The sequence below is a fragment of the Octopus sinensis genome, linkage group LG27, assembly GCF_006345805.1.
Source record: "Octopus sinensis linkage group LG27, ASM634580v1, whole genome shotgun sequence".
NCBI lineage: Eukaryota > Metazoa > Mollusca > Cephalopoda > Octopoda > Octopodidae > Octopus > Octopus sinensis.
This window is the reverse complement of record NC_043023.1, coordinates 13,994,077-14,021,952: the sequence shown is the minus strand read 5'-3', so window position 1 is coordinate 14,021,952 and position 27,876 is coordinate 13,994,077. Positions and strand designations below refer to the sequence as shown.

The following is a 27,876-nucleotide window of genomic DNA, read 5'->3' as shown; positions in this document are numbered from 1 at the left end:
ATATATATATATATATATTATCAAAATAATAATGTGTATATAAGGACACAGGATAAAATGTGTCGAAGCTGTCAGGAGGCGTTCAATGCCTCCTAGGGCTATATAACGGTGGTGTACCCCCTACTGTCACGTTCTTGTTAGATTGACAGTATACAACCATTATATATATATATATTTATTTAAAAAAAACAAAAAAAAACACATATATACACAATATGTGTATGGATAATATTTGAAGTGTCTATGTACAATGTTTTATTTGTGTTTCATCACCGGTTGGCTTAATGTAGTGTCTTAGTGAATAAAGATTTAACAAACTTTAAAGGGCTGCACAGCGAAGTTGTTCCTCACCCCATTTGCTTTCAGGGGTAGAATTAGTAATTCCTATAAAACATCTTGGATGTGAATGGAATCACGAACAAAGACTAATGCTAATTTAGCTTTCGTCTTTCTCGTGGTCGATGAAATATAATACCAGTGGTATACTGGGGTTGATTTAGTATTCCTATAAAACATCCTGGATATGAATGGAATTATAATAGAATACTAACTTTACCATTCATCACTGTGGGGTTGATGAAATCAAATTTATCTTTTTCCCAGATTTGTGTCTATTTACTAATATTAGAAATTAACATTATGATGATTATTATTTACAAAAAAATTTATATAAAAAAATTGAAAAAAAATGGACAAATGGAAAAAAAATGAGAAATAATGGGCAAAAAAAAAATGGGCAAAAAAAATTGGCAAAAAAAAAAGGGCAAAAAAAGAGGGCAAAAAAAAAAGGAAAAATGTTTTATCAGGAATCAGAAATACTGTCAAGATCTGTTAAACTCTGTGATTGTTGTCTGTAATAGTTTGTGTGTCCCGTCTGCAAGGTGGGCACACTGAGGGAGCGTTTGCGAGATGGGAAAAACTGCACTTTGTCGTCAAACTCAACCCTTCGGGGCCCTCCCCCTCCCCTTCCCCAGGTGCTCCTGCGGAGCTTTTGAAAGAGCTGGTACAACGCCGGACAGAATCTGTAGGCCAACGACGACGACATCTCGATCTCGGCGGTCAGTTCCGGATGGAAGTCGAAATCAGCTGCCTCGACGATTCGAACCTTCTGCCTCCTGTTTCGAAACACGAGGTAGGAAAGCATGGCTGACATGAACACGGCAACGATGAGGACTGGTACGAGTACAATGGTGTTGATATTAGCTGTAAAGAGAGGAAAAAAAAGAAAAATTGAACAAAGGCACAGGAGTAGCTGTGTGGTAAGTAGCTTGTTTACGAACCACATGGTTCCGGGTTCAGTCCCACTGCGTGGCACCTTGGGCAAGTGTCTTCTACTATAGCGTCGGGCCGACCAAAGCCTTGTGAGTGGATTTGGTAGATGGAAACTGAAAGAAGCCCATCGTATATATATCATCATCATCATCGTTTAACGTCCGTTCTCCATGCTAGCATGGGTTGGACAGTTCGACCGGGGATCTGGGAAGCCAGAAGGCTGCACCAGGCTCCAGTCTTATCTGGCAATGTTTCTACAGCTGAATGCCCTTCCTAACACCAACCACTCTGTGAGTGTAGTGGGTGCTTTTTACGTGCCACCTGATATATGCGTGTGCATGTGTGCATGTGTGCATGTGTGTGTGTGTGTGTGTGTGTGTGTGTGTGTGTGTGTGTTTTTGACCCCTAGCATTGCTTGACAACCAATGCTGGTGTGTTTATATCCCCGTCACTCAGCGGGTTGGCAAAAGGGGCCGATAGAATAAGTACCAGGCTTACAAAGAATAAATCCTGGGGTCAATTTGCTCGATTAAAGGCGGTGCTCCAGCATGGCCGCAGTCAAATGACTGAAACAAGTAAAAGAATATATATGAACACATTTCTTGCTGACTTATGGACTCTTAGACAGCTTACACACACACTAACAGCTATACTATGGATAAGATATTGTAGTCCAAGATACACTATGGCTGAATAAAAGATGGGATGGTCACAGATGGAACGTCTGATCAGTCTACTGGATCAGGACCAACCAAGGGCTAAACAATAAGTAAAGCCACTAATACTAACTACCAGAATGTACATTAGATAACTTAATCCTAGATACATGTCTAATATGGGATGGTCACCGATGGAACGTTTTTGATGATACGTCTACTGGATCAGCACTAACCTGGGGTTAAAGAGCAACAACTATACCCTGGAGTCCTAGATAAACTATGCCTGAATAAAAGATGTGGTCATGGCTGGAATGTCTATAGGTATGCTGGATCAGGACTGACCTGGGTCTAAACTGCAACTATAGTCACTAAAACTAACTACTATACATCAGATAATGTAGTCCTAGATACACTATGCCTGAATAAAAGATGTGGTCATGGCTGGAATGTCTATAGGTATGCTGGATCAGGACCTACCTGGGGCTGAACAGCAACTATAGTCACTAAAACTAACTACTATACATCAGATAATGTAGTCCTAGATACACTATGCCTGAATAAAAGATGTGGTCATGGCTGGAATGTCTATAGGTATGCTGGATCAGGACTGACCTGGGTCGAAACAGCAACTATAGCCACTAAAACTAACTCTATACATCAGATAATGTAGTCCTAGATACACTATGCCTGAATAAAAGATGTGGTCATGGCTGGAATGTCTATGGTATGCTGGATCAGGACCTACCTGGGGCTAAACAGCAACTATAGTCACTAAAACTAACTACTACATCAGATATGTAGTCCTAGATACACTATGCCTGAATAAAAGATGTGGTCATGGCTGGAATGTCTATAGGTATGCTGGATCAGGACCGACCTGGGGCTAAACAGCAACTATAGTCACTAAAACTAACTACTATACATCAGATAATGTAGTCCTAGATACACTATGCCTGAATAAAAGATGTGGTCATGGCTGGAATGTCTATAGGTATGCTGGATCAGGACCGACCTGGGGCTAAACAGCAACAATAGCCACTAAAACTAACTACTATACATCAGATAATGTAGTCCTAGATACACTATGCCTGAATAAAAGATGTGGTCATGGCTGGAATGTCTATAGGTATGCTGGATCAGGACCGACCTGGGGCTAAACAGCAACAATAGCCACTAAAACTAACTACTATACATCAGATAAGTAGTCCTAGATACACTATGCCTGAATAAAAGATGTGGTCATGGCTGGAATGTCTATAGGTATGCTGGATCAGGACCGACTGGGGCTAAACAGCAACAATAGCCACTAAAACTAACTACTATACATCAGATAATGTAGTCCTAGATACACTATGCCTGAATAAAAGATGTGGTCATGGCTGGAATGTCTATAGGTATGCTGGATCAGGACCGACCTGGGGCTAAACAGCAACAATAGCCACTGAAACTAACTACTATACATCAGATAATGTAGTCCTAGATACACTATGCCTGAATAAAAGATGTGGTCATGGCTGGAATGTCTATAGGTATGCTGGATCAGGACTGACCTGGGTCTAAACAGCAACTATAGCCACTGAAACTAACTACTATACATCAGATAATGTAGTCCTAGATACACTATGCCTGAATAAAAGTTGGGATGGTCACAGCTGGAGCATCTTTGATCATGTCTACTGGATCAGCACTAACAATAACTACAGCCACTGTACACTAGATGGTGTATAGGTCTGGAGGATCAAGACTCGGGGTTAAAAAATAGCAGCTGTCTTACCTTTTGGTATTACTTCAAAGGAATATTTCACATTCCTCCAGCTGATGTAATTACTGACGTTGCCTAGCAATGAGAAGGTTCCGGTGTTGTTTGGTTGTACAAGGATGGAACAGGACCCTGAGAGGGAGCCATTTGTCAGGACATCTTCAATACACACAGCTTCATTCTGTGAGGGAAGCAGTGTCCAGCAGAACCGGACAGGACCACTGTGAAATATAGAATGGAGGTGAGTGACCGAGAGGAGTTGGCAACCGACAGGCAACAACAGACAGGCAGGCAGCGACAGGCAATGGGCAGGCAGGTAGGCGACAGGCAGGCAGCGACAGGCAACCGACAGGCAGGCAGGCAGCGACAGGCAGGCGACGACAGGCAGCGACAGGCAGGCAGGCAGGCAGACAGGCAACCAACAGGCAGGCAGGCAACCGACAGGCAGGCAGGCGACGCCGGGTAGGCAGGCGACGCCGGGTAGGCAGGCAGGCGACGATGGGTAGGCAGGCAGGCGAATGGGTAGGCAGGCAGGCGACGATGGGTAGGCAGGCAGGCGATGATGGGTAGGCAGGCAGGCGACGATGGGTAGGCAGGCAGGCGACGATGGGTAGGCAGGCAGGCGACGATGGGTAGGCAGGCAGGCGACGATGGGTAGGCAGGCAGGCGACGATGGGTAGGCAGGCAGGCGACGATGGGTAGGCAGGCAGGCGACGATGGGTAGGCAGGCAGGCAACGATGGGCGACGACAGGCAACAAACAGCAATAACAGAAACGGTGTAGTAGTGTGCTGTGTTATCCGCTCCACAGAAACATGATATCACAAGGAAGAAACAGCCGTGAGCCACATGTGAAATTTTTTCCCCACGAGAGTTCTGGACCCCAGTTATGAACTCATTTGCATACAGCCAATCAGAGCTCAACTATCAAACTAATTTATGAGCGCATAAGTGATGGATACGGTCACTTGGGTAAGGAATGACCATGCTTCTTTTCTCTTAATAATGCTTGTTGTTCTTGTTTCAACCATGACTTGTAAAACAGTAAGGGGAAAAAAGTTCATTTCTGGGGTCCAGAACTCTCGTGGGAAAAAAATTTTGCAGGTTGCACCTTGCTGTTTGTCTCCATTTACCCTGTGCCATAGAACTGTCCTATAAGAGACGACCTGGTGTTATAGAAACAAGATCATCTTACTTACCTCCCTTTAAAGTGTAGGGTTAGTGTAGTGGCTCCCCATCAAAAGTTCTCTTGTCACCAGATATAAAAGCTGAATCAATAGGAGCTGTAAGGGAGAAAATAGAGATTATAGATTAGGGGACATGATATGAAGGGGTGGTGGAAATATAGAATAAGATTATGGATGAGGGGACACTACAGTATAGAGAACCAAACACATGGTTCCGGGTTCAGTCCCACTGCGTGGCATCTTGGGCAAGTGTCTTCTGCTATAGCCCCGGGCCAACCAAGCCTTGTGAGTGGATTTGGTAGACGGAAACTGAAAGAAGCCTGTCGTATATATGTATATATATATATATATATATATATATATATATATTATTGTATGTGTGGTGTTTCTGTGTCTGTGTTTGTCCCCCTAGCATGTTTGACAACCGATGCTGGTGTGTTTACGTCCCGTCACTTAGCGGTTCGGCAAAAGAGACCGATAGAATAAGTACTGGGCTTACAAAAAGAATAAGTCCCGGGGTCGATTTGCTCGACTAAAGGCGGTGCTCCAGCATGGCCGCAGTCAAATGACTGAAACAAGTGAAAGAGTAAAAGAGATTAGGGGACACAACAGTAGATATAGCATAGAGGGATGATGGATTAGAGGATGAAATAGGAAGATGGAGAGAAGGGGCTGGGAAATATTACTGACCCCTTCATAGAATAATGGACAGCTAATCAACCCAACCACATCTCTTTTACCTGTTTCAGTCATTTGACTGCGGCCATGCTGGAGCACCACCTTTTAATCGAGCAACTCGACCCCAGGACTTATTCTTTTGTAAGCCCAGTACTTATTCTATCGGTCTCTTTTGCTGAACCGCTAAGTAACGGGGACATAAACACACCAGCATCGGTTGTCAAGCAATGCTAGGGACACACACACACATAATAAAATAACTAATTGTCATGATGTAGAATCATTATGTTCCTACGACGGGCTTCTTTCAATTTCCGTCTACCAAATCCACTCACAAGGCATTGGTTGGCCCGGGGCTATAGCAGAAGACACTTGCCAAAGATGCCACGCAGTGGGACTGAACCCGGAACCATGTGGTTGGTTAGCAAGCTACTTACCACACAGCCACTCCTTTGAAAATAAAATTAAAAAGTATAAAAAATAAATTGATTTAAAAATAGAAGACTGGCCTCCGGTCCTTGAACACCCCCCCCCCCTTATGGAGAAAATGAGATAGGAGTGAGATTGATTGGCAATATGTAAAAGGCGGCAAGCTGGCAGAAACGTTAGCACGCCGGGCGAAATGCATTGCCGTATTTCGTCTGCCGCTACGTTCTGAGTTCAAATTCCGCTGAGGTCGACTTTGCCTTTCATCCTTTCTTGTTGACTTACGGACTCTTAGACAGCTTACACACACACACACACACACACACACACACTAACAGCTATACTATGGATAAGATAGTCCAAGATACACTATGGCTGAATAAAAGATGAGATGGTCACAAATGGAACGTCTGATCACAGGTTTATTGGATATGAACTAAGGTTAAAAACCAACTATAGCCACTATACTATACATTAGAAAATGTAGTCCAAGATACACTGGCTGAATAAAAGACAGGATGGTCACAGATGGAACGTCTGATCGTAGGTCTACTGGATCAGGCCCAACCAAGGGCTAAACAATAAGTAAAGCTACTAATACTAACTACCAGAATGTACATTAGATAACTTAATCTTAGATACATGTCTAATATGGGATGGTCACAGATGGAACGTTTTTGATCATATGTCTACTGAATCAGCACTAACCTGGGGTTAAAGAGCTACAACTATACCCACTAAAATTACTATACATTAGATGATGGAGTCCTAGATAAACTATGCCTGAATAAAAGATGTGGTCATGGCTGGAATGTCTTTCGGGGTCGATAAATTAAGTACCAGTTACGCACTGGGGTCAATGTAATCAACTTAATCCCTTTGTCCTTGTTTATCCCCTCTGTGTTTAGCCCCTTGTGGGTAGTAAAGAAATAGGTATTTCGTCTGCCGTTACGTTCTGAGTTCAAATTCCTCCAAGCTCGACTTTGCCTTTCATCCTTTGGGGGGGGGGGTCGATAAATTAAGTACCAGTTACACACTGGGGTTGATATAATCGACTTAATCTGTCTCTGTCCTTGTTTGTCTCCTCTATGTTTAGCCCCTTGTGGGTAGTAAAGAAATAGGTATTTCGTCTGCCGTTATGTTCTGAGTTCAAATTCCACCGAGGTCGACTTTACCTTTCATCCTTTCGGAGGTCGATAAATAAAGTACCAGTTACGTACTGGGGTTGATGTAATCGACTTAATCCGTTTGTCTGTCCTTGTTTGTCCCCTCTGTGTTTAGCCCCTTGTGGGCAGTAAAGAAACATATCTACCACCCATCATCTCCTTAACTGCAGATCTTTGATATTTTCTTGCAATCCACAACCAATTCATGGGTCTTCCATTATCATCCATTGGTTTTAGATTTCGGCACAAGGCAAGCAAATTCAGGGAAGAGTGAGTCCATTACATTAATCCCAGCCCTCAGCCGGTTCCTGTTTTATCAACCCTGAAAGGATGAAAGACAAAGTCAACCTCAGTGGAATTTGAACTCAGAACGTGAAGTTGGATAAAATGCCACTAAGCATTTTGTCCAGCATGCTAACAATTCTGCCAGCTTGCCTCCATTATTATATAAAATCCGTTCTGTCTGTCTGTGTGTCTTCTAGGATCTCAGGCATCCTCCATCCAATTGCGCTCAAATTTGATATGGGGAATTTCAACCATGTTGCTTGGTCTGCTACCACAACAGCTCCTTTATAGGATCCAGTTAGTTCAAGACATCATCAGGAGGAACCATGTCCAGTTTCGGCCCCTACTCCTCTACCGTTTTCATGTGGCAGGGCCCCCCCTTTCGGAGATGTCTTTAGCTCTGGTGTTGGGTGCATGTCTTCTTTCTTCTGTTCCTTGGCCTCTTCGATGTATCGTCAGCGAGTGTCAGCCGGTGACCGACTGTCTTGTCAAATTTTTCTCTTTAAATACCTGCCGCATAGGCTCCAGCAGGCAGCCCTAGCAAGTTGTCATGGTATCAGGGCGTGTATAAGTCTTGAAAAAATTACAAAAATCGATTCCAGGTGAGAATGCGATCAATAAAGCCGTTGTTGTCCTGCTTTTCTTCCGTCAACCTGTACATAACTGCACCTTCCATTTTTTGTTGTTTTTGTCCTGCTTAAAAGCACATTTTTTTCCTGCTAAGCTTAATGTTTAAACCATGTTTGTGTTCTCCAAGTCAACAGCCTTATCATTACTGGTACTTTAAACTCTTCAGTTGCACGTTTGTGTGAATAAAATCGTTTTTCTTTGGAATAGAAAAAAAGTCTATATTTCTTATTTTGTTGGTGTCTCAAATTTAGGTTAAATTAGTGTTTCTCAAAGGGGAGGCCTATGGAACGGTTGGACAAGTTGTTTTGAGAAAATTTGGTTTAAATGTTTGACAATAGGCACAGGAGTGGCTGTGTGGTAAGTAGCTTGCTAACCAACCACATGGTTCCGGGTTCAGTCCCACTGCGTGGCATCTTGGACAAGTGTCTTCTACTATAGCCCTGGGCCGACCAATGCCTTGTGAGTGGATTTGGTAGACGGAAACTGAAAGAAGCCTGTCGTATATATGTATATATATATACATGTATATATGTATGCATGTGTGTGTGTGTGTCTGTGTTTGTCCCCCAAGCATTGCTTGACAACCGATGCTGGTGTGTTTACGTCCCCATCACTTAGCGGTTCGGCAAAAAGAGACCGATAGAATAAGTACTGGGCTTACAAAAAGAATAAGTCCCGGGGTCGATTTGCTTGATTAAAGGCAGTGTTCCAGCATGGCCGCAGTCAAATGACTGAAACAAGTAAAAGAGTAAAGAGAGAGAACTCTGCACCATCCATTGGACGGGGGGCGTTTTGCTCATCTTATTATAATGGGCGTTATGTCTGTCTGCGTGTTCCCTTTTCACGGTCAAACGGCTGGATCAATGTTCACGATGTCTTTTGGGATAATGAAGGAGGAAATCAGGAAGGTTTTTAGCAAAAATCATGTGGAAAATGTAAGATTATTTAGTGGATATTGAGTTTTGTATTAATAGATCACCTTTGATATTTTTTGCTAAAATTCTAGTAACGAGGATTGACTGTATTCCCTCTCAACACTCCGTATAGTTCGTGAATTTAGAAGATTTAGATTTGCCATAATATCCCTGTATTTCTCATCAGATATGGGCAGATTCCTAAAGATTCTGCTCATACATCCACAGCAAACAAGGCACAGGACCAGACTTAGATTGTGCAGGTGTATTTTTACCAACTCCGATGTTTACACACGGCCAGTTATACGTCGCTATGAGTAGAGAAACAGACTCCAGTAATCTGAAAATTAGTGTCGACCAAACAGAATATATCGTCTACAAAGAAGTTTTGTAATCGATATTATTGAAAGGAATACTCTCTTACTTGTTTCAGTCATTTGACTGCGGCCATGCTGGAGCACCGCCTTTAGTCGAGCAAATCGACCCCAGGACTTATTCTTTTTGTAAGCCCAGTACTTATTCTATCGGTCTCTTTTTGCCGAACCGCTAAGTGACGGGGACGTAATCACACCAGCATCGGTTGTCAAGCAATGCTAGGGGGACAACACAGACACACAAACACACACACGCATATACATACATATATACGACAGGCTTCTTTCAGTTTCCGTCTACCAAATTCCCTCACAAGGCATTGGTCGGCCCGGGGCTATAGCAGAAGACACTTGCCCAAGATGCCACGCAGTGGGACTGAACCCTGAACCATGTGGTTGGTTAGCAAGCTATTTACCACACAGCCACTCCTGCGCCTATATACATATATACGACAGGCTTCTTTCAGTTTCCGTCTACCAAATCCCCTCACAAGGCATTGGTCGGCCCGGGGCTATAGTAGAAGACACTTGCCCAAGATGCCACACAGTGGGACTGAACCCGGAACCATGTGGTTGGTTAGCAAGCTACTTACCACACAGCCACTCCTGCTGTGGATACATAATTTAAATAGATTTGTGAACTTTGAATGTATATGAGTATAAACAAATGTAAAATAGTGTAAACAACTAAAATAAAAGTATATCTAAATGACATTTTTTTCCTTAATACTTTTTATGTGGTGGTCGAAAGAAGGTCTGGTTTTCGTTAGGAGTGTGTCTGTGTTTGTTCCCCTAGCATTGCTTGACAACCGATGCTGGTGTGTTTACGTCCCCGTCACCTAGCGGTTTGGCAAAAAGAGACCGATAGAATAAGTACTAGGCTTACAAAAAGAATAAGTCCCGGGGTCGATTTGCTCGACTAAAGGTGGTGCTCCATAACCATTCATGATACAGAGGCTGGGAGCCTATTTCAGTTCGGGAGTGAATCATCATCACATGTCAGTTGCAAGCACATGTCATTCAGCTGCAATAGAAGGGCTGTATCAAACGACTGGATCAATGGTCATGATGTCTTTTGGGATAATGAAGCAGGTTATCAGGAATTGGCTCTTATTTTATCAACCCTGAGAGAATGAAAGGCAAAGTTGACCTCAGCAGAACTTGAACTCAAAGTGTGTGATCATGAACGGTAGAGCGAGGTTGAGCAAGCACACGGGCCGAGGGAGAGCGCGCGGAGCAAGGGAGAGCGCGCGGAGCAAGGGAGAGCGCGCGGAGCAAGGGAGAGCGCGCGGAGCAAGGGAGAGCGCGCGGAGCAAGGGAGAGCGCGCGGAGCAAGGGAGAGCGCGCGAGCAAGGGAGAGCGCACAAGCTAGGGAGAGCGCACAAGCAAGGGAGAGCGCACAAGCAAGGGCAAGTGCACGAGCAAGGGCAAGTGCACGAGCAAGGGCAAGTGCACGAGCAAGGGTGCAAGTAGATGCTACATGAGTAGCGTGTATGTATGTATGAGCATGCATAAAATAAGGAGAGTGCATAAAAACCAACCTTGAAATAGGACCACGCTGTCGAAATGACCTTCCCAGCCTGAGCGTGTCTCCTTTGCATGGAGGGAGAAATGACTCAATCCAATATTACTGGCTGTAAAGACCAGCAATGGTATATCAGTGTGTTTGCCAATGGTCCCATTGATCTGCCAATGGTATGTGAAGGTACCAAATATATGGTCAGTCAGGTAGAAGTAGACGCAGATGGGCTTGTGAATGATAAATGCAGACCAGTTGGTTTGGTAGACCAGGCTTTGTATTACAGTAAGGTAGCCATTGAAGTTCTCTGGGCAAAAAAATAAAATGGTAGAAAATTAATCCATATATGTGCGTATATATAATCTGTATATATAAAGGATTTAAGGACTTTTCGTCAAGGTGACAAACTAATAGGTATGCATTCTGAGTGCTCAAATAGGTGTACCTGAGACGAGATTTTTAACATTCATTATGTAATTAAAGCCGCCCGATCAAACCGGCCCCGGTCGAACCGGCCCCAGTCAAACCGGCCCCAGTCAAACCGGCCCCAGTCAAACCGGCCCCAGTCAAACCGGCCCCAGTCAAACCGGCCCCAGTCAAACCGGCCCCAGTCAAACCGGCCCCAGTCAAACCGGCCCCAGTCAAACCGGCCCCGACCAAACCGGCCCCGACCAAACCGGCCCCGACCAAACCGGCCCCATCATTGTTTAACATCCGCTTTCCATGCTAGCATGGGTTGGATGATTTGACTGAGGTCTGGCAAAGCAGATGGCTGCACCAGGCTCCAATTTGATCTGGCAGATTGGAGTTCCAATTAAACTAAATTAGATTCAATTAAATGTCAAATCTTGCCAAATTGTGTTTCCTCACGACTTTAACCCATCATCATCATTTAGCGTCCGTTCTCCATGCTAGCATGGGTTGGACGGTTCCACTGGGATCTGTGAAGCTGGAAGGCTTCATCAGGCCCAGTCAGATTTGGCAGTGTTTCTACGGCTGGATGCCCTTCCTAACGCCAACCACTCCGTGAGTGTAGTGGGCACTTTTTACGTGCCACCCGCACAGGTGCCAGACAGAGCTGGCAAACGGCCACGAACGGATGGTGCTTTTACGTGTCACCGGCACGGGGGCCAGGCGAGGCTGGCAATGGACACGAACAGATGGTGCTTTTACGTGCCACCAACACGGGGGCCAGACAGAGCTGGCAAACGGCCACGAAAACCGTCCAACCCATGCCAGCATAGAAAGCGGATGTTAAATGATGATGCTGCTTGTATAGATGCATATGTGTATGTAAATGTATTCTTTTATCCCATTACTGGTTTCAGTCATTTGACTGCGACCATGCTGGAGCACTGCTTTGATAGTTTTTTTGTTTTTTTAAGCTGAACAAGTTAACCCCAGGACATTTTTTTAAAGCTTATTCTTTTATCAGTTTCTTTTGCTGAACTGCTAAGTGACTGACACACCAAGACTGGCTGTCAAGCAGTGACAGGGGAGGGACAGACACATACCATGAGCTTCTTACAGTTTCCATCTACCAAACCCACAAGTCTTTGGTTAAGTGTCTTCTATTATAGCCTCAGGCCAACCAAAGTGCCAGGCAGTGGGACTGAACCCAGAACCATGTACCTGAAAAACCAGCTTACCACACAGCAATGTTTGTACCTTTGAAAGGAAGTACATTTAGGCACATTTCTGGTCATTCATGCGTACATGTTCCTTCTCGAGCCACGGCTGGCTCTTAAGGGCCAGTTTCTTGGTTTCCTTGGCGCGTAGGTTCCCCACCTGGACGGGACGCCGGCCCGTCGCAGGTGAGCTGCAAGATGGAGGAAAGAATGAGAGTAAGTTCTGGCGAAAGAGTCAGCAGAAGTTTGCCATTACCTTCTGCGAGAGCGTTAGGTGTTTCGCTCATAAACACACACATCGCCCAGTCTGAGATTCAAACCCACGATCCCTCAACCACGAGTCCGCTGCTCTAACCGCTAGGCCATGTGCCTCCACATATGTGTACATGTAGTGTGATAGTGACCCCCTTCAGTCAGACACTGACCATGGGTTTTGCACCTAGAGAGTTACTCTGAGGAACAAGTCTGGGCAAGGTTGTTTCATGGAAGACCAGCAGTCGCCCATGCATACCGGCCTCCCCTCTCCAAGGGAAAGGCAAGGGCCAATACAGCTTGGCACCTGTGACGTCGCAACTCATTTCTACAGCTGAGTGAACTGGAGCAACGTGAAATAAAGTGCCTTGCTCAAGAACACAACACGCAGCCTGGTCCGGGATTCGAGCTCACAACCTCACGATTGTAAGCTCAACGCTCTAACCACTGAGCCATGCGCCTTCACATGTGTACATGTATGTGTGTATTATATATGTATGCATGCTTTCAAAGAAATCTGGAGTGGAGCCCCGTAGGCGGTTTAGTGTTCGCCTCGACTCTTCCGGTAGCTCCTGCAACCAAACTGGTGCCAAACGTAATGCTCTGCACTCCTTTGGACGACGTCAGCAAGGTCGAGAGAGGAATCCTGACGATTGGGCTACCCAGGATTTTCCTACATCTAGCTCAGGCCTGCGCAAAACTGGGGAGGACATGAAATGTAAAAACCAGACTGGATTAGTTTATGCGCCACTCCATCGTCTCCCGAGACAAAAGGATACCAACATATAATATATATATTATATATATATATATAATATATATATAATATTCTCTTACTTGTTTGTCATTTGACTGCAGCCATGCTGGAGCACTGCCTTTAGTCGAGCAAATCGACCCTGGGACTTATTCTTTGTAAGCCCAGTACTTATTCTCAGTCTCTTTTGCCGAACCGCTAAGTGACGGGGACGTAAACACACCAGCATCAGTTGTCAAGCAATGCTAGGGGGGGGGACAAACACACACACACAACAGGCTTCTTTCAGTTTCCATCTACCAAATCCACTCACAAGGCATTGGTCGGCCCGGGGCTATAGCGGAAGACACTTGCCCAAGGTGCCACGCAGTGGGACTGAAGCCGGAACCATGTGGTTGGTTAGCAAGCTACATACCACACAGCCACTCCTGTGCATATATATACACACATATATATATATATATACACACACATACATATACACACACATACATATAAACATACATTGTGGCTGAATAAAAAATGAGATGATCAAAGCTGGGACATCTTTGATCACAGGCCTACAGGATCTGGGGTTAAACAAGCATAGCCACTTATTTTAACTACTATACTGTGCATTACTCATTTTTACCGTTTCAGTCATTTGACTGCGGCCATGCTGGAGCACCGCCTTTAGTCTAGGAAATCGACCCCAAGATGCTGAAATTTTGAATCGGTGTCACAAGTTCAAACCTACCTGTCAGGTGGAAATGGGTGACGTTCGTAGCAACAGGGTAGATGGATTTTGTGTCGTTTTTCTCGTGCAGATATGCTGTTACATTCATGGAGTACGTGCCTGCTGGAAGGTCTTTGGTTGGCGGATATTTCTTCAGGATGTTTACCGATGTGGAACCAGACACCGATATGATCTCCTCCGTCCGATTGTCTTGGAATGTGTAGCTGCAGCACTGTTTACTATGCAGCAGGTCGCTGTTGGTGTCCGAACTGACATTTGCTGTGAACACGAACTCGGACACTCCCTTCCTTGGGTCAACATCGACAATAACACGGTAGGAAGAGTTGTCTGTAGAGAAAAAACAAAAAACAAGGTAAATTAATTAAAAAATGGTGGATCTTTTCCTTTTGAACGGCAGTTTTCAACACAATTTCTAGTTAACTAAACACTTTTAAACTTCGTATACTGGTAGAATGTGTCAAAATAAAACTTTTTTGGGATCTTTTCCTTTTGAACGGCAGTTTTCAACACAATTTCTAGTTAACTAAACACTTTTAAACTTCGTATATGGTAGAATGTGTCAAAATAAAACTTTTTTGGGATCTTTTCCTTTTGACGGCAGTTTTCAACACAATTCTAGTTAACTAAACACTTTTAAACTTCGTATATGGTAGAATGTGTCAAAATAAAAACATTTTTGGATCTTTTCTTTTGAACGGCAGTTTTTCAAACAATTTCTAGCTAAATAAACACTTAAACTTGTATACTGGTAGAATGTGTCAAAATAAAAACTTTTGGATCTTTTCCTTTTGAACGGCACTTTTCAACACAATTTCTAGCTAACTAAACACTTTTAACTTCGTATACTGGTAGAATGTGTCAAAATAAAACTTTTTTTTGATCTTTCCTTTGACGGCAGTTTTCAACACAATTTCTAGTTAACTAAACACTTTTAAACTGCGATACTGGTAGAATGTGTTTATAAAACATCATTTTCTCTTGGTTTTGTTGAGAAAATTCTATAGTTTGTAAGATATTTCGTCTGAACATCCGAGTATTTCGGCAATTTTAACCAATCGATTACCTCCATTCAACTAAAATCATTTGCTGCGTCTAAAACTGAGACATCCTGTAACTAACCCTAAACCTCTCCACCAACCCTAACCCTAAATTTTTTTTTTTAATTGTTAAATTAATTTAATTCCATTGCTTTAGTTTTTTTTACACGCGTAACAAATTAATTTAATTTAACAATTAAGAAAAAAAAAAATTTAGGGTTAGTTACAGGATGTCTCAGTTTTAGACGCAGCAAATGATTTTAGCTCAAAAGGATTGGTTAAGATTCGAAACATTAAACTACGTTAAACAAATTACAATTTTCTCAAGAAAGCCAAGAGAAAAAGATGTTTTATAAACACATTCTACCAGTATTCGAAGTTTTAAAGTGTTTAGTTAACTAGAAATTGTGTTGAAAACTGCCGTTCAAAAGGAAGAGATCAAAAATGGGAAATGGAATAGTTTCATTCAACAACTGAACATTAATTTGGTGTCCATTATTTGTCTGTCCATTATTTTTGTCTACTATAGTGTCGGAGTGGCTGTGTGGTAAGTAGCTTGTTTACCAATCACATGGTTCCGGGTTCAGTCCCACTGCGAGGCATCTCTGGCAAGTGTCTTCTGCTATAGCCCCGGACCGACCAATGCCTTGTGAGTGGATTTGGTAGACGGAAACAAAGAAGCCTGTCGTATATATTATAGGTGTGTGTGTGTGTGTGTGTGTGTGTGTGTGTCCACCCAACATCGCTTGACAACCGATGTTGGTGTGTTTACGTCCCCTGTCACTTAGTGGTTCGGCAAAAAGACACCGATAGAATAAGTACTGGGCTTACAAAGAATAAGTACCGGGGTCATTTTGCTCGATTAAAGGCGATGCTCCAGCATGGCCACAGTCAAATGACTGAAACAAGTAAAAGAGTAAAGAGTATATATGGCAGGCAAATTCATTATATAAAAATAGGCTTTGGGTCAAGACTAAAAATGTGAAGACTTGGCAATATCTTAGGCAAAAAGAAAGAAGCCTGTCGTGTGTGTGTGTTCCACCATCATTGCTTGACAACCGATGCTGGTGTGATTAGGTCCTTGTAACTTAGCAGTTTGACAAAACACATAGAAAGACTTCTGTCTGCCCCCCCCCCCACCCATTTTCTCCAAAAATGGAGGGAGTTGTATCGAAAAGTTTTAAAGGGTGGTTTTGGTCAGGCAGAAGTCTTGCTGTTTAGGGTTTTAGGGTTAGTTTTGGTGGGGAAAAGTCAAAATTGAAGAAGTTGGGGGGCAAATTTCACAATGCGGATTTTTTGGCAATTTTCCGGAACCTCCGTATCCGAAAATGAGGATTTTTGGCAAAAAAAAAATTGCAAAAATAAATTTGAGAAAAAGGAGGGGGGAGGGCACGGAAGTCTGTGTCTTTTGCCAAACTGCTAAGTTACAAGGACATAATCACACCAGCATCGGTTGTCAAGCAATGATGGTGGGACATACACACACAACACAACAGGCTTCTTTCAGTTTCCATCTACCAGATCCACTCACAAGGATTTGGTTGACCCGAGGCTGTAGTAGAAGACACTTGACCAAAGTGCCACGCAGTGGGATTGAACCCAGAGTCATATGGTTAGGAAGCAAGCTTCTTTATTTCATTAAATTTGCCACAAGAGCAGCACAGAGAGAGAAGCTTGCGGGCTGGACACAGACATTAATGGGATGAATGATAATGATGCAAGGATGATAAGGATGGGAGAAGACAAAAACTGCCCGCTGACTTTCGCTTCTCTAAAACATTTTTTTTTATATAAAAAAACCACAATGAGGTGATAAACCTTTTACATCTCTTTTCTCTCTTTTACTTGTTTCAGTCATTTGACTGCGGCCATGCTGGAGCACCGCCTTTAATCGAGCAAATCGACCCCGGGACTTATTCTTTGTAAGCCCAGTACTTATTCTATCGGTCTCTTTTGTCGAACCGCTAAGTGACGGGGACGTAAACTCACCAGCATCGGTTGTCAAGCAATGCTAGGGGGACAAACACAGACACACACATATATACATATATATACATATATATATATATATATATATATATATAACGACAGGCTTCTTTCAGTTTCCGTCTATCAATCCACTCACAAGGCATTGGTCGGCCCGGGGCTATAGCAGAAGACACTTGCCCAAGATGCCACGCAGTGGGACTGAACCCGGAACCATTGTGGTTGGTTAGCAAGCTACTTACCACACAGCCACTCCTGCGCCTATATACATATATACGACAGGCTTCTTCTTTCAGTTTCCGTCTACAAAAATCCACTCACAAGGCATTGGTCGGCCCGGGGCTATAGCAGAAGACACTTGCCCAAGATGCCACGCAGTGGGACTGAACCCGGAACCATGTGGTTGGTTAGCAACCTACTTACTACACAGCCACTCCTGTGCCTATATATGATGGGCTTCTTTCAGTTTCCGTCTACCAAATCCACTCACAAGGCATTGGTCGGCCCGGGGCTATAGCAGAAGACACTTGCCCAAGATGCCATGCAGTGGGACTGAACCCGGAACCATGTGGTTTGTAGACAAGCTACTTACCACACAGCCACTCCTGCGCCTATAGTTCAATATTGAGGAAAAAAAAAAAAAATAAAAAATAAATCACACGCGAGGCAATAATCCTCTCAGGAAGCAAGCTTCTCACCACACCTGTGCGTGTGTGCGCGTGACAACCACTGCCACCATTTGGCAACCTGTATCGGTTTATTTACATCCCTCATAAATGGTTTGACAAAAGGGAACGATAAAATAAGCTTTAATAAATGAAGTACTGGGATCAATTTGTTTGACTAAATCTCAAGGCAGTGCCCCAGCTTGGTCGTACTTCAACAACTAGAATTAGTCAAAGTATAAAAGATAGATTTCGTTTTTGGATTGCAAGATTCTTTATATGAGTTTGTGTGTTGAAGCATATTCTGTTGTGTCTGGGGAGAGTCATTTTCTTTTTGTGCCTTATAATTTAACACACTCACCGGTAAAATTTCTACTTTTTTCTTATTTTTATTGTCCTAAAATTTTCAAAACTATTGAAAAGGTTGCAAGACGCAACGAAAATTTTAGCTAAATAAAAATAAGAAAAAAGTGGAAATTTTACTGGTGATTGTGTTAAATTATAAGGCACGAAAACAAAATGACGGATCTTTTCAGTTTGAACGGCAGTTTTTCTCACAGTGTCATGAAATTGTCACCCATAATTATGACCCTAGTATCGATCTATTGCATTTCAATCTGTTTTACGGTTGCGGTTTGTGTGTTGAAGCATATTCTGTTGTGTCTGGGGAGAGTCATTTTCTTTTTGTGCCTTATAATTTAACACACTTACAGGTAAAATTTCCACTATCGAAAAGGTTGCAAAACAACAAAAATTTTAAGAAAATAAAAAGAAATAGGTGGAAATTTTACCGGTGAGTGTGTTAAATTATAAGGCACAAAAAGAAAATGACGGATCTTTTCGGTTTGAACGGCAGTTTTTCTCGCGGTGTCATATGAAATTGTCACCCATAATCATGACCCTAGTATCGATCTATTGCATTTCAATCTCTTTTAGGGTTGGAGGTGGGGGGAAGGGTATCTTTTTCTTCAGAAATGTAAATAAACCCAATCTGTTTCTTACACGAGGGACATATTCATATGGCACAGAATGTTTTCACCTTAATAGACGTCATTGATTGGTTGAAATTGCCGAAATTGAAGGAAAAAAACAACAAATATCTTACAAACCATAGAATTTTCTCAATGAAGCCAAGAGAAAATGATGTTTTATAAACACATTCTACTAGTATACGAAGTTTAAAAGTGTTTAGTTACTCTTACTCTTTTACTTGTTTCAGTCATTTGACTGCGGCCATGCTGGAGCACTGCCTTTAGTCAAGCAAATCGACCCCGGGACATTCTTTGTAAGCCCAGTACTTATTCTATCAGTCTCTTTTGCCGAACCACTAAGTGACGGCGACATAAACATACCAGCATCGGTTGTCAAGCAATGCTAGGACAAACACAGACGCACAAACATACACACACATATATATATATATATACATATATACGACGGGCTTCTTTCAGTTTCCGTCTACCAAATCCACTCAAGGCTTTGGTCGGCCCTATTTTAAAAAACTGCCGGTCAAACCGAAAAGATCTAAAATGACTTCCCAGACATAGAAGATACATGATATCTAGATTACTGTAAATCCTCGAGTATAGTCCGCCCTTGAGTATAATACGCAGGGGATTTTTAGGGGGCTGTACCTCTGAAAAACCTAAACCTTGTGTATAATACGCACCCCTTCTCTAATTTGAGTCAAGGAGGTCTATATAACATCCTTGGTTTGTAAAACTGTATATGGTAACGTCCTTTATTATTATTGTATATATAACATAATGCAAACGTGTAGCTTTTTTGTGCATTTTGTTTGCAGAAAATAAAGAAATAACAGTAATAACATTTAATAAATGTTGCTTACTGCAAGTTATGGATGATTCTTTTATGACTTCATTGCTTTCAGGCTTAGCTTAAGGTATTTTCGCACCCGACATCACAAAATGCGTCTGAATAAACATTGCCGGACAGCAAAGAGACTCGGACATTGCTTAGAAAATAATTTTCATTTTTAACCTCGTGTATAATACGCACTATGAATTTTGACCTTTAAATTTTGGGGGGGAAAAATGTGGATTATACTCGAGGATTTACGGTACTACATTTGATTCCTCTTATGCTCGACTTTCTCTTAATACATTTATACTTTGTTATAAATGCATACTAATGTTATTCTGTGTTCTGAATACTTTTATTTTAATAAATGTTGCTTACTGCAAGTTATGGATGATTCTTTTATGACTTCATTGCTTTCAGGCTTAGCTTAAGGGATTTTTGCACCCGACATCACAAAATGCGTCTGAATAAACATTGCAGGACAGCAAATAGAGACTCGGACATTGCTTAGAAAATAATTTTCATTTTTAACCTCGTGTATAATACACACTATGGATCTTGACCTTTAAATTTTTTTGAGGGAAAATGCAGATTATACTCGAGGATTTACGGTACGTGTGTTTCACAAGCAACTGAACTAGGGTTGAAGAACAGATAAAAATAAACACAGAGAAGACAGGCTGTTGGGTGATGGTGGAGGACAAAAGAAAAAGCAGTTTCTCTTATAGAGAGGTGGAGACAGTTCTATATGTTGACATTCAACAACACAGAAAATGTGTTTGTGTTTTGATGATCGTACATACACAGCGAGTGAGTGTCAGTATGTTTTGGTGAGTGTGTGTATGATGTAAAGATATTTTTAACGAAACAGCTCTTAGAAAATTGAAGTATACACCGGAAGTAATTTCATACAAATACTATAGGACATACCGATGGATTCAAGGTCCCGTTTGTCTCCTAACTTCCGGACAAGTTCATATTTTTTAATGACATTCTCTACAAATACACTTCAAATGGTGTAGATTATAATAATAAATTTTCCAGTTTTTCCAGAAAATTCACAAGTGGGAGTGGCTGTGTGGTAAGTAGCTTGCTTACCAACCACATGGTTCCAGGTTCAGTCCCACTGCGTGGTACCTTGGGCAAGTGTCTTCTACCATAGCCCCGGGCCGACCAAAGCCTTGTGAGTGGATTTGGTAGACGGAAACTGTAAGAAGCCCGTCATATATATATATGTATACATATATAGGCGCAGGAGTGGCTGTGTGGTAAGTAGCTTGCTTACCAACCACATTGGTTCTGGGTTCAGTCACATTGCATGGCATTGGGCAAGTGTCCTCTGCTATAGTCCCGGGCCGACCAAAGCCTTGTGAGTGGATTTGGTAGACGGAAACTGAAAGAAGCCCGTCATAATATATATATATATATATATATATATATATTATATATAATATATATATATATATATATATATATGTGTGTGTGTGTGTGTGTGTGTGTTTTGTCCCCTAACGTCGCTTGACAATCGATGCTGGTGTGTTTACATCCCTGTAACTCAGCGGTTCGGCAACAGAGACTGATAGAATAAGTACTGGGCTTACAAAGAATAAGTCCTAGGGTCGATTTGCTCAACTAAAAGCGGTGCTCCAGCATGGCCACTGTCAAATGACTGAAATAAGTAAAAGAGAGTAAAAAAGAGTAAGTTTAGATTTGTTTTCCTTCAGAAAAGTGGATTTTTGCTTTTTTTAAATTAAGTTTTCTACAAAATACGTTTCAGATATTGTGTAAGATTCAGATTATATAAGAGATGAACAATCCATTTATTTGTTCAGCAAATTCCGTAATAGCTTTTCATTTATTTTTCAGCTTACACAGACAGGAGTAGCTGTGTGGTAAGTAGCTTGCTAACCAACCACATGGTTCTGGGTTCAATCCCACTGCGTGGCATCTTGGGCAAGTGTCTACTATAGCCTCGGGCCGACCAATGCCTTTTTTGAGTGGATTTGGTAGACGGAAACTGAAAGAAGCCTGTCGTGTGTGTGTGTGTGTGTGTGTGTGTGTGTGTGTGTGTGTGTGTGTGTGTTCCCCTAGCATTGCTTGACAACCGATGCTGGTGTGTGTTTACGTCCCCATCACTTAGCGGTTCGGCAAAAGAGACCGATAGAATAAGTACTGGGCTTACAAAGAATATGTCCCGGGGTCGATTTGCTCAACTAAAGGCGGTGCTCCAGCATGGCCGCAGTCAAATGACTGAAACAAGTAAAAGAGAAAGAGAGAGAGAGAGACATATATCCATCAGCATAAGCGATTCATGAAAACATAAAACAAAGAGCATTATTAAATCTCAGAATGAGATTGAAACAGTAATCGCTTGATAATGTAAAGTATAGAAGCCATCTTAAGATGGCTAACCACATAGGGGAGGGGGTGTTACTGTAGCTTAATAGCCCCAAGAGATCGTTGTCTCCAGCTGGCTTTAGACACCATTTCAGTGCCCTTGAAGTATTTGCAAAGGGAGGCCATCCCCTCCTCGCAAGCCTGAGTGATACGCTCGAACTAGTTTCGGGATTTTTGTCCCTAGTCAACGGGCAGTAACCACCAGGTCGCGATGAAAGGGAAGGCTTCCTTGCAAATATATGAGTTTTTCTAGTGACATCTGCCACTGATTTCGAAAAACTGACAGTAAGCATTATTAAATCTCAGAATGAGATTGAAACAGTAATTGCTCGATAATGTAAATTATAGAAGCCATCTTAACATTGCTAACCACATCGGGGAGAGGGTGTTACTGTAGCTTTATAGCCCCAAGATATCATTCTGAGATTTAATAATGCTTACTGTCAGTTTTTCGAAATCAGTGGCATACGTCACTAGAAAAACTCATATTTGCAGGGAAGCCTTCCCTTTCATCGCAACCTGGTGGTTACCGCCCGTTGACAAGGGACAACAATCCCGAAACTAGTCCGAGCGTATCACTCAGGCTTGCGAGGAAGGGATGGCCTCCCTTTGCAAATACTTCAAGGGCACTGAAATGGTGCCTAAAGCCAGCTGGAGACGACGATCTCTTGGGGCTATAAAGCTACAGTAACACCCCCTCCCCAATGTGGTTAGCCATGTTAAGATGGCTTCTATACCTTATGCGAGGAGGGGATGGCCTCCCTTAGCAAATACTTCAAGGGCACTGATATGGTGTCTAAAGCCAGCTGGAGACGACGATCTCTTGGGGCTATAAAGCTACAGTAACACCCCCTCCCCTATGTGGTTAGCCATGTTAAGATGGCTTCTATACCTTATGCGAGGAGGGGATGGCCTCCCTTAGCAAATACTTCAAGGGCACTGATATGGTGTCTAAAGCCAGCTGGAGACGACGATCTCTTGGGGCTATAAAGCTACAGTAACACCCCCTCCCCTATGTGGTTAGCCATGTTAAGATGGCTTCTATACTTTACATAAAACAAAGAACAGGGCTTCAATTACAGGGTCAACATCCATTGACAAGGTTGCAAAGGGCAACAAAATTTTGGAAGAAAAAAAAAAAAAAAAAAAAATCAAACTGGTGCATGTGTTAGACGATGACACTCCAGACAACATAAAATGTATAATGCATTTGTATATAGATGTAAGTGTGTGTCCATGGGCCCAGGAACAGGGGGGGCAGGGGATCTTTACCTTTTGAATGGCACATGTCAACACAATTTCTAGTTAACTAAACACTTTTAAACTTCGAATACTCTTTTACTTGTTTCAGTCATTTGACTGTGGCCATGCTGGAGCACCGCCTTTAGTCGAGCAAATCGACCCCGGGACTTATTCTTTGTAAGCCCAGTACTTATTCTATCGGTCTCTTTTTGCTGAACCGCTAAGTGACGGGGACGTAAACACACCAGCATCGGTTGTCAAGCAATGCTAGGGGGACAAACACAGACACACAAACACAGACACAAAAACAGACACAAAAACAGACACAAAAACAGACACAAAAACAGACACAAACACAGACACACAGACACACAGACACACAAACACACAGACACACAAACACACAGACACACAAACACACAGACACACAAACACACAGACACACAAACACAGACACACAAACACAGACACACACAAACACACAGACACACACAAACACACAGACACACAGACACACAAACACAGACACACAAACACACAGACACACAAACACAGACACACAAACACAGACACACAAACACACAGACACACACAAACACACAGACACACAGACACACAGACACACATATATATATATATAATATATATATATATACGACAGGCTTCTTTCAGTTTCCGTCTACCAAATCCACTCACAAGGCATTGGTCGGCCCAGGGCTATAGCAGAAGACACTTGCCCAAGATGCCACGCAGTGGGACTGAACCCGGAACCATGTGGTTGGTTAGCAAGCTACTTACTACACAGCCACTCCTGCACCTATACTGGTAGAATGTGTTTATAAAACGTCATTTTTTTCTTGGCTTTGAGAAAATTCTATAGTTTGTAATATATTTCCACTTTAATTTCGAGCATTTCAGCAATTTTAACCAATCGCTGGAGTCCATTTGGGGTGAAAACATTCCGTGCTGTATGAATATGGCCCTCGTTTAAGAAATAGATTGGGTTTATTTACATTTCCGAAAAAAAAAAAGATACCCTTCCCTCACCCCTAACCCTAAAACAGATTGAAATGCAATAGATTAATACTAGGGTCATAATTATGGGTGAAAATTTCATATGACACCTCTAGAAAAAACTGTCGTTCAAACCGAAAAGATCCAAAAATTATATAAAAAGAAAACGTTCCTTGTAACAAATTTTTTTTGATCTTTTCAGTTTGGACGGCAGTTTTTAAAAATAATTTCCACGTAACTAAACACTTCTAAACTTCGTATACTGGTAGAATGTGTTTATAAAACATCTTTTTCTCTTGGCTTTGAGAAAATTCTATAGTTTGGAAGATATTTGTTTTTTATTTCTTCAATTTCTGCTATTTCAACCAATCACTGACGTCTATTGAGGCAAAAACATTCTGCGCCGTATGAATATGTCCCTCGTTTAAGAAACAGATTGGGTTTATTTACATTTCTGAAGAAAAAAAAAGATACCCTTCCCCCATCCCTAACCGTAAAACAGATTGAAACGCAATAGATCGATACTAGGGTCATAATTATGGGTGACAATTTCATATGACACTGCTAGAAAAAAAACCGCCGTTCAAACCGAAAAGATCCAAAAGTTATAAAAAAAAAACCTTCCTTGAAACAAATTTTTCTTCTGGCAACAATGCATCCGGCCAACGTAATGGACGTGCTTAGGAGACATCATGCCATTTTGAACAATCAATGTCGTTGCTAAAGTGTTGTCAAGTGACAAAAATATTTGTCAGTTGTTTATTACCCACCTTAACCTTATTTTTTGACATGGATTTATGCTTTAATTAGTATTTAGTAGTTATTCAATTCAATCCTTTAACGAAATCAATTGGACTCCAAAGACTGTATCCAAATTGCTCTGGCATCAAAATGCCCCAATTTTAATGGAACTTCAATAAAAATCAAACATATAGGCGCAGGAGTGGCAAGTAGCTTGATTACCAACCACATGGTTCCGGGTTCAGTCCCACTGTGTGGCACCTTGGGCAAGTGTCTTCTACTATAGCCTCGGGCCGACCAATGCCTTGTGAGTGGATTTAGTAGGCGGAAAGAGAGAGAGAGAGAGAGAGAGAGAAAGAGAGAGAGAGAGAGAGACCGGTAGAATAAGTACCGCCTTTAGTCGAGCAAATCGACCCCCGGATTCATTCTTTGTAAGCCCAGTACTTATTCTATCGGAAGAAGTTTTAATGCATCATTATGTAGGCGTACGAATCCACTAGTTTTTCAAATTAAATTCCGATATAATCCTAATCTACACACGGCGAAAGGTATTTGTAGAAAATTAATTTCATTTAAAAATACGCAGGAGTGGCTATGTGGTAAGTAGCTTGCTTACCAACCACATGGTTCCGGGTTCAGTCCCACTGCATGGCACCTTTGGCAAGGGTCTTCTGCTATAACCTTGGGCCGACCAAAGCCTTGTGAGTGGATTTGGTAGACGGAAACTGAAAGAAGCCCATCGTATATATGTATATATTTGTGTCTGTGTTTGTCCTAATATCGCTTGACAACCGATGCTGGTGTGTTTACGTCCCCGTAACTTAGCCGTTCGGCAAAAGTGACCGACAGAATAAGTACTAGGCTTACAAAAAATAAGCCCTGGGTCGATTTGCTCGACTAAAAGGCGGTGCTCCAGCATGGCCACAGTCAAATGACTGAAACAAGTAAAGGAGTATTCTTTAAAAAAAAAGTTATGAAGAAATAAAGCTGACTCGAGAGAATTTTCTCAAACTCTTCTCCCCACCCTCGTGAAAAAAAAAAAAAAAAACTTTCATTCACAAAAATTCTGATATAACCGAAATCTACACCATCTGAAGTCTATTTGTAGAAAATTTCATTCAGAAATACCCATTTTACTGGAAGTTATGTGAAAACAAAGTCGAAGGGGGGGGCACACTTGTGGGGCAAATCAATCGTTTTTGGCCTCAAACATTCCGTCAGTGTTCGGCAATTTCCGTAAAGTTTTTATTTATATTTTCATGTCCGGCTGAACTTGACATTCACTCTGAAGTGCAGGACGTGAAAATTGAAAGCTGACCCCGTTTGTGTATGACCATGCACGTGTGTATATGAATGTGCAACTACGTGCGCACGTCTTGAGTGGCTGTGTGGTAAGTAGCTTGTTTACCAACTACATGGTTCCGGGTTCAGTCCCACTGTGTGACACCTTGGCTAAGTGTCTTCTACTATAGCCTCGGGTTGACCAAAGCCTTTTGGGTAGATTTGGTAGACGGAAACTGAAAGAAGCCCGTCGTTATATATGTATGTATATGTTTGTTCTCCCAACATTGCTTGACAACCGATGCTGGTGTGTTTACGTCCCCGTAACTCAGCGGTTCGGCAAAGACTGATAGAATAAGTACTAGGCTTACAAAGAATAAGTCCTGGGGTCGATTTGCTCGACTAAAAGGCGGTGCTCCAGCATGGCCAGTTAAAATGACTGAAACAAGTAAAAGATACATACAAAAGTAAAACAAATACGGGTACTATTTAAGAAGAGTGGTCCCGGTGCGCGCACTCGCGTACGCTAGTCGTAACTAATCGATCCTACAACGACTACCTAGCAAAGTAAATAAAACAAAAATTTTTTTTACACAAAGTAAATAAAACACAAAGGATCGACTAGTCACGACTAGCTAGTGGGGATGCGCGACTATGCGAGTACGCGCACCGGGACCACTCTTCTTAAATAGTACCCAAATACGGGCCATCTTCCTTTTTTCATCTCCGTACCCACTTGAAAGCAAATGTCAGGTTGAACAGGACATGAAAATAAAAGTAAAAACTGAACGGAAATTGCGGAATATGGATGGCAAGTCTGAGACCAAAACCGATGGATTGCCCTCTTGTGTAAGCATACCGACAAATGTACCCCGAATGAACCCTCCAATATAATAAACTTGAGACAGACATTAATCGAAAGTTGGTCTTGCCAGTTGTAAAATATGGGTATCTTTTTTTCTTCGCAAATGTAAATAAACCCAATCTGTTTCTTAAACGAAGGACATATTCATACAGCACGGAATGTTGTTTACGTCAGTGAAGTTCAGCGATTGGTTAAAATTGCCGAAATGCTCGAAATTTCAGACGAAATATCTTACAAACTATAGTATTTTCTCAATAAAGCCAAGAGAAAATGATGTTTCATAAACACATTCGACCAGTATACGAAGTTTAAAAGTGTTTAGTTAACTAGAAATTGTGTTGAAAACTGCCGTTCAAAAGGAAAAGATCAAAATATGCTTCATCCGACAGAAATCAACAGAATTTTCAATTTATTAAAGTGTGAATGGGTGCGAGAATTTAGTACAAGTGTCAGTCTATAGAATTGAAACCGGCAACTCGTGACTGAGAAACGGGCGGCACACAAAGTTTGTGTGAGAATATATACACATTTCATGTAGATACATGGTGTATATAAATGTGTGTACGAAAGTATGTGTATATACAAATAA

General features: G+C 42.1%; 1 protein-coding gene across 1 annotated transcript in view; it reads right to left on the bottom strand.

Moving 5' to 3' along the window:
* Positions 1–231: 231 nt before the first annotated feature.
* The window catches only part of LOC115225326, a 33,013-nt gene continuing 5,368 nt past the window's right edge, over positions 232–27,876 (bottom strand). The window contains exons 2-6 of the mRNA XM_029796276.2: positions 14,239–14,565; positions 10,891–11,175; positions 4,889–4,972; positions 3,706–3,911; positions 232–1,203 (exon numbers count right to left, since the gene is read on the bottom strand). Coding sequence (XP_029652136.1) covers positions 4,908–4,972; positions 10,891–11,175; positions 14,239–14,565 — 677 coding nt within the window. The 3' untranslated portion in view covers positions 232–1,203; positions 3,706–3,911; positions 4,889–4,907. The remainder of the gene's footprint in view (positions 1,204–3,705; positions 3,912–4,888; positions 4,973–10,890; positions 11,176–14,238; positions 14,566–27,876) is intronic.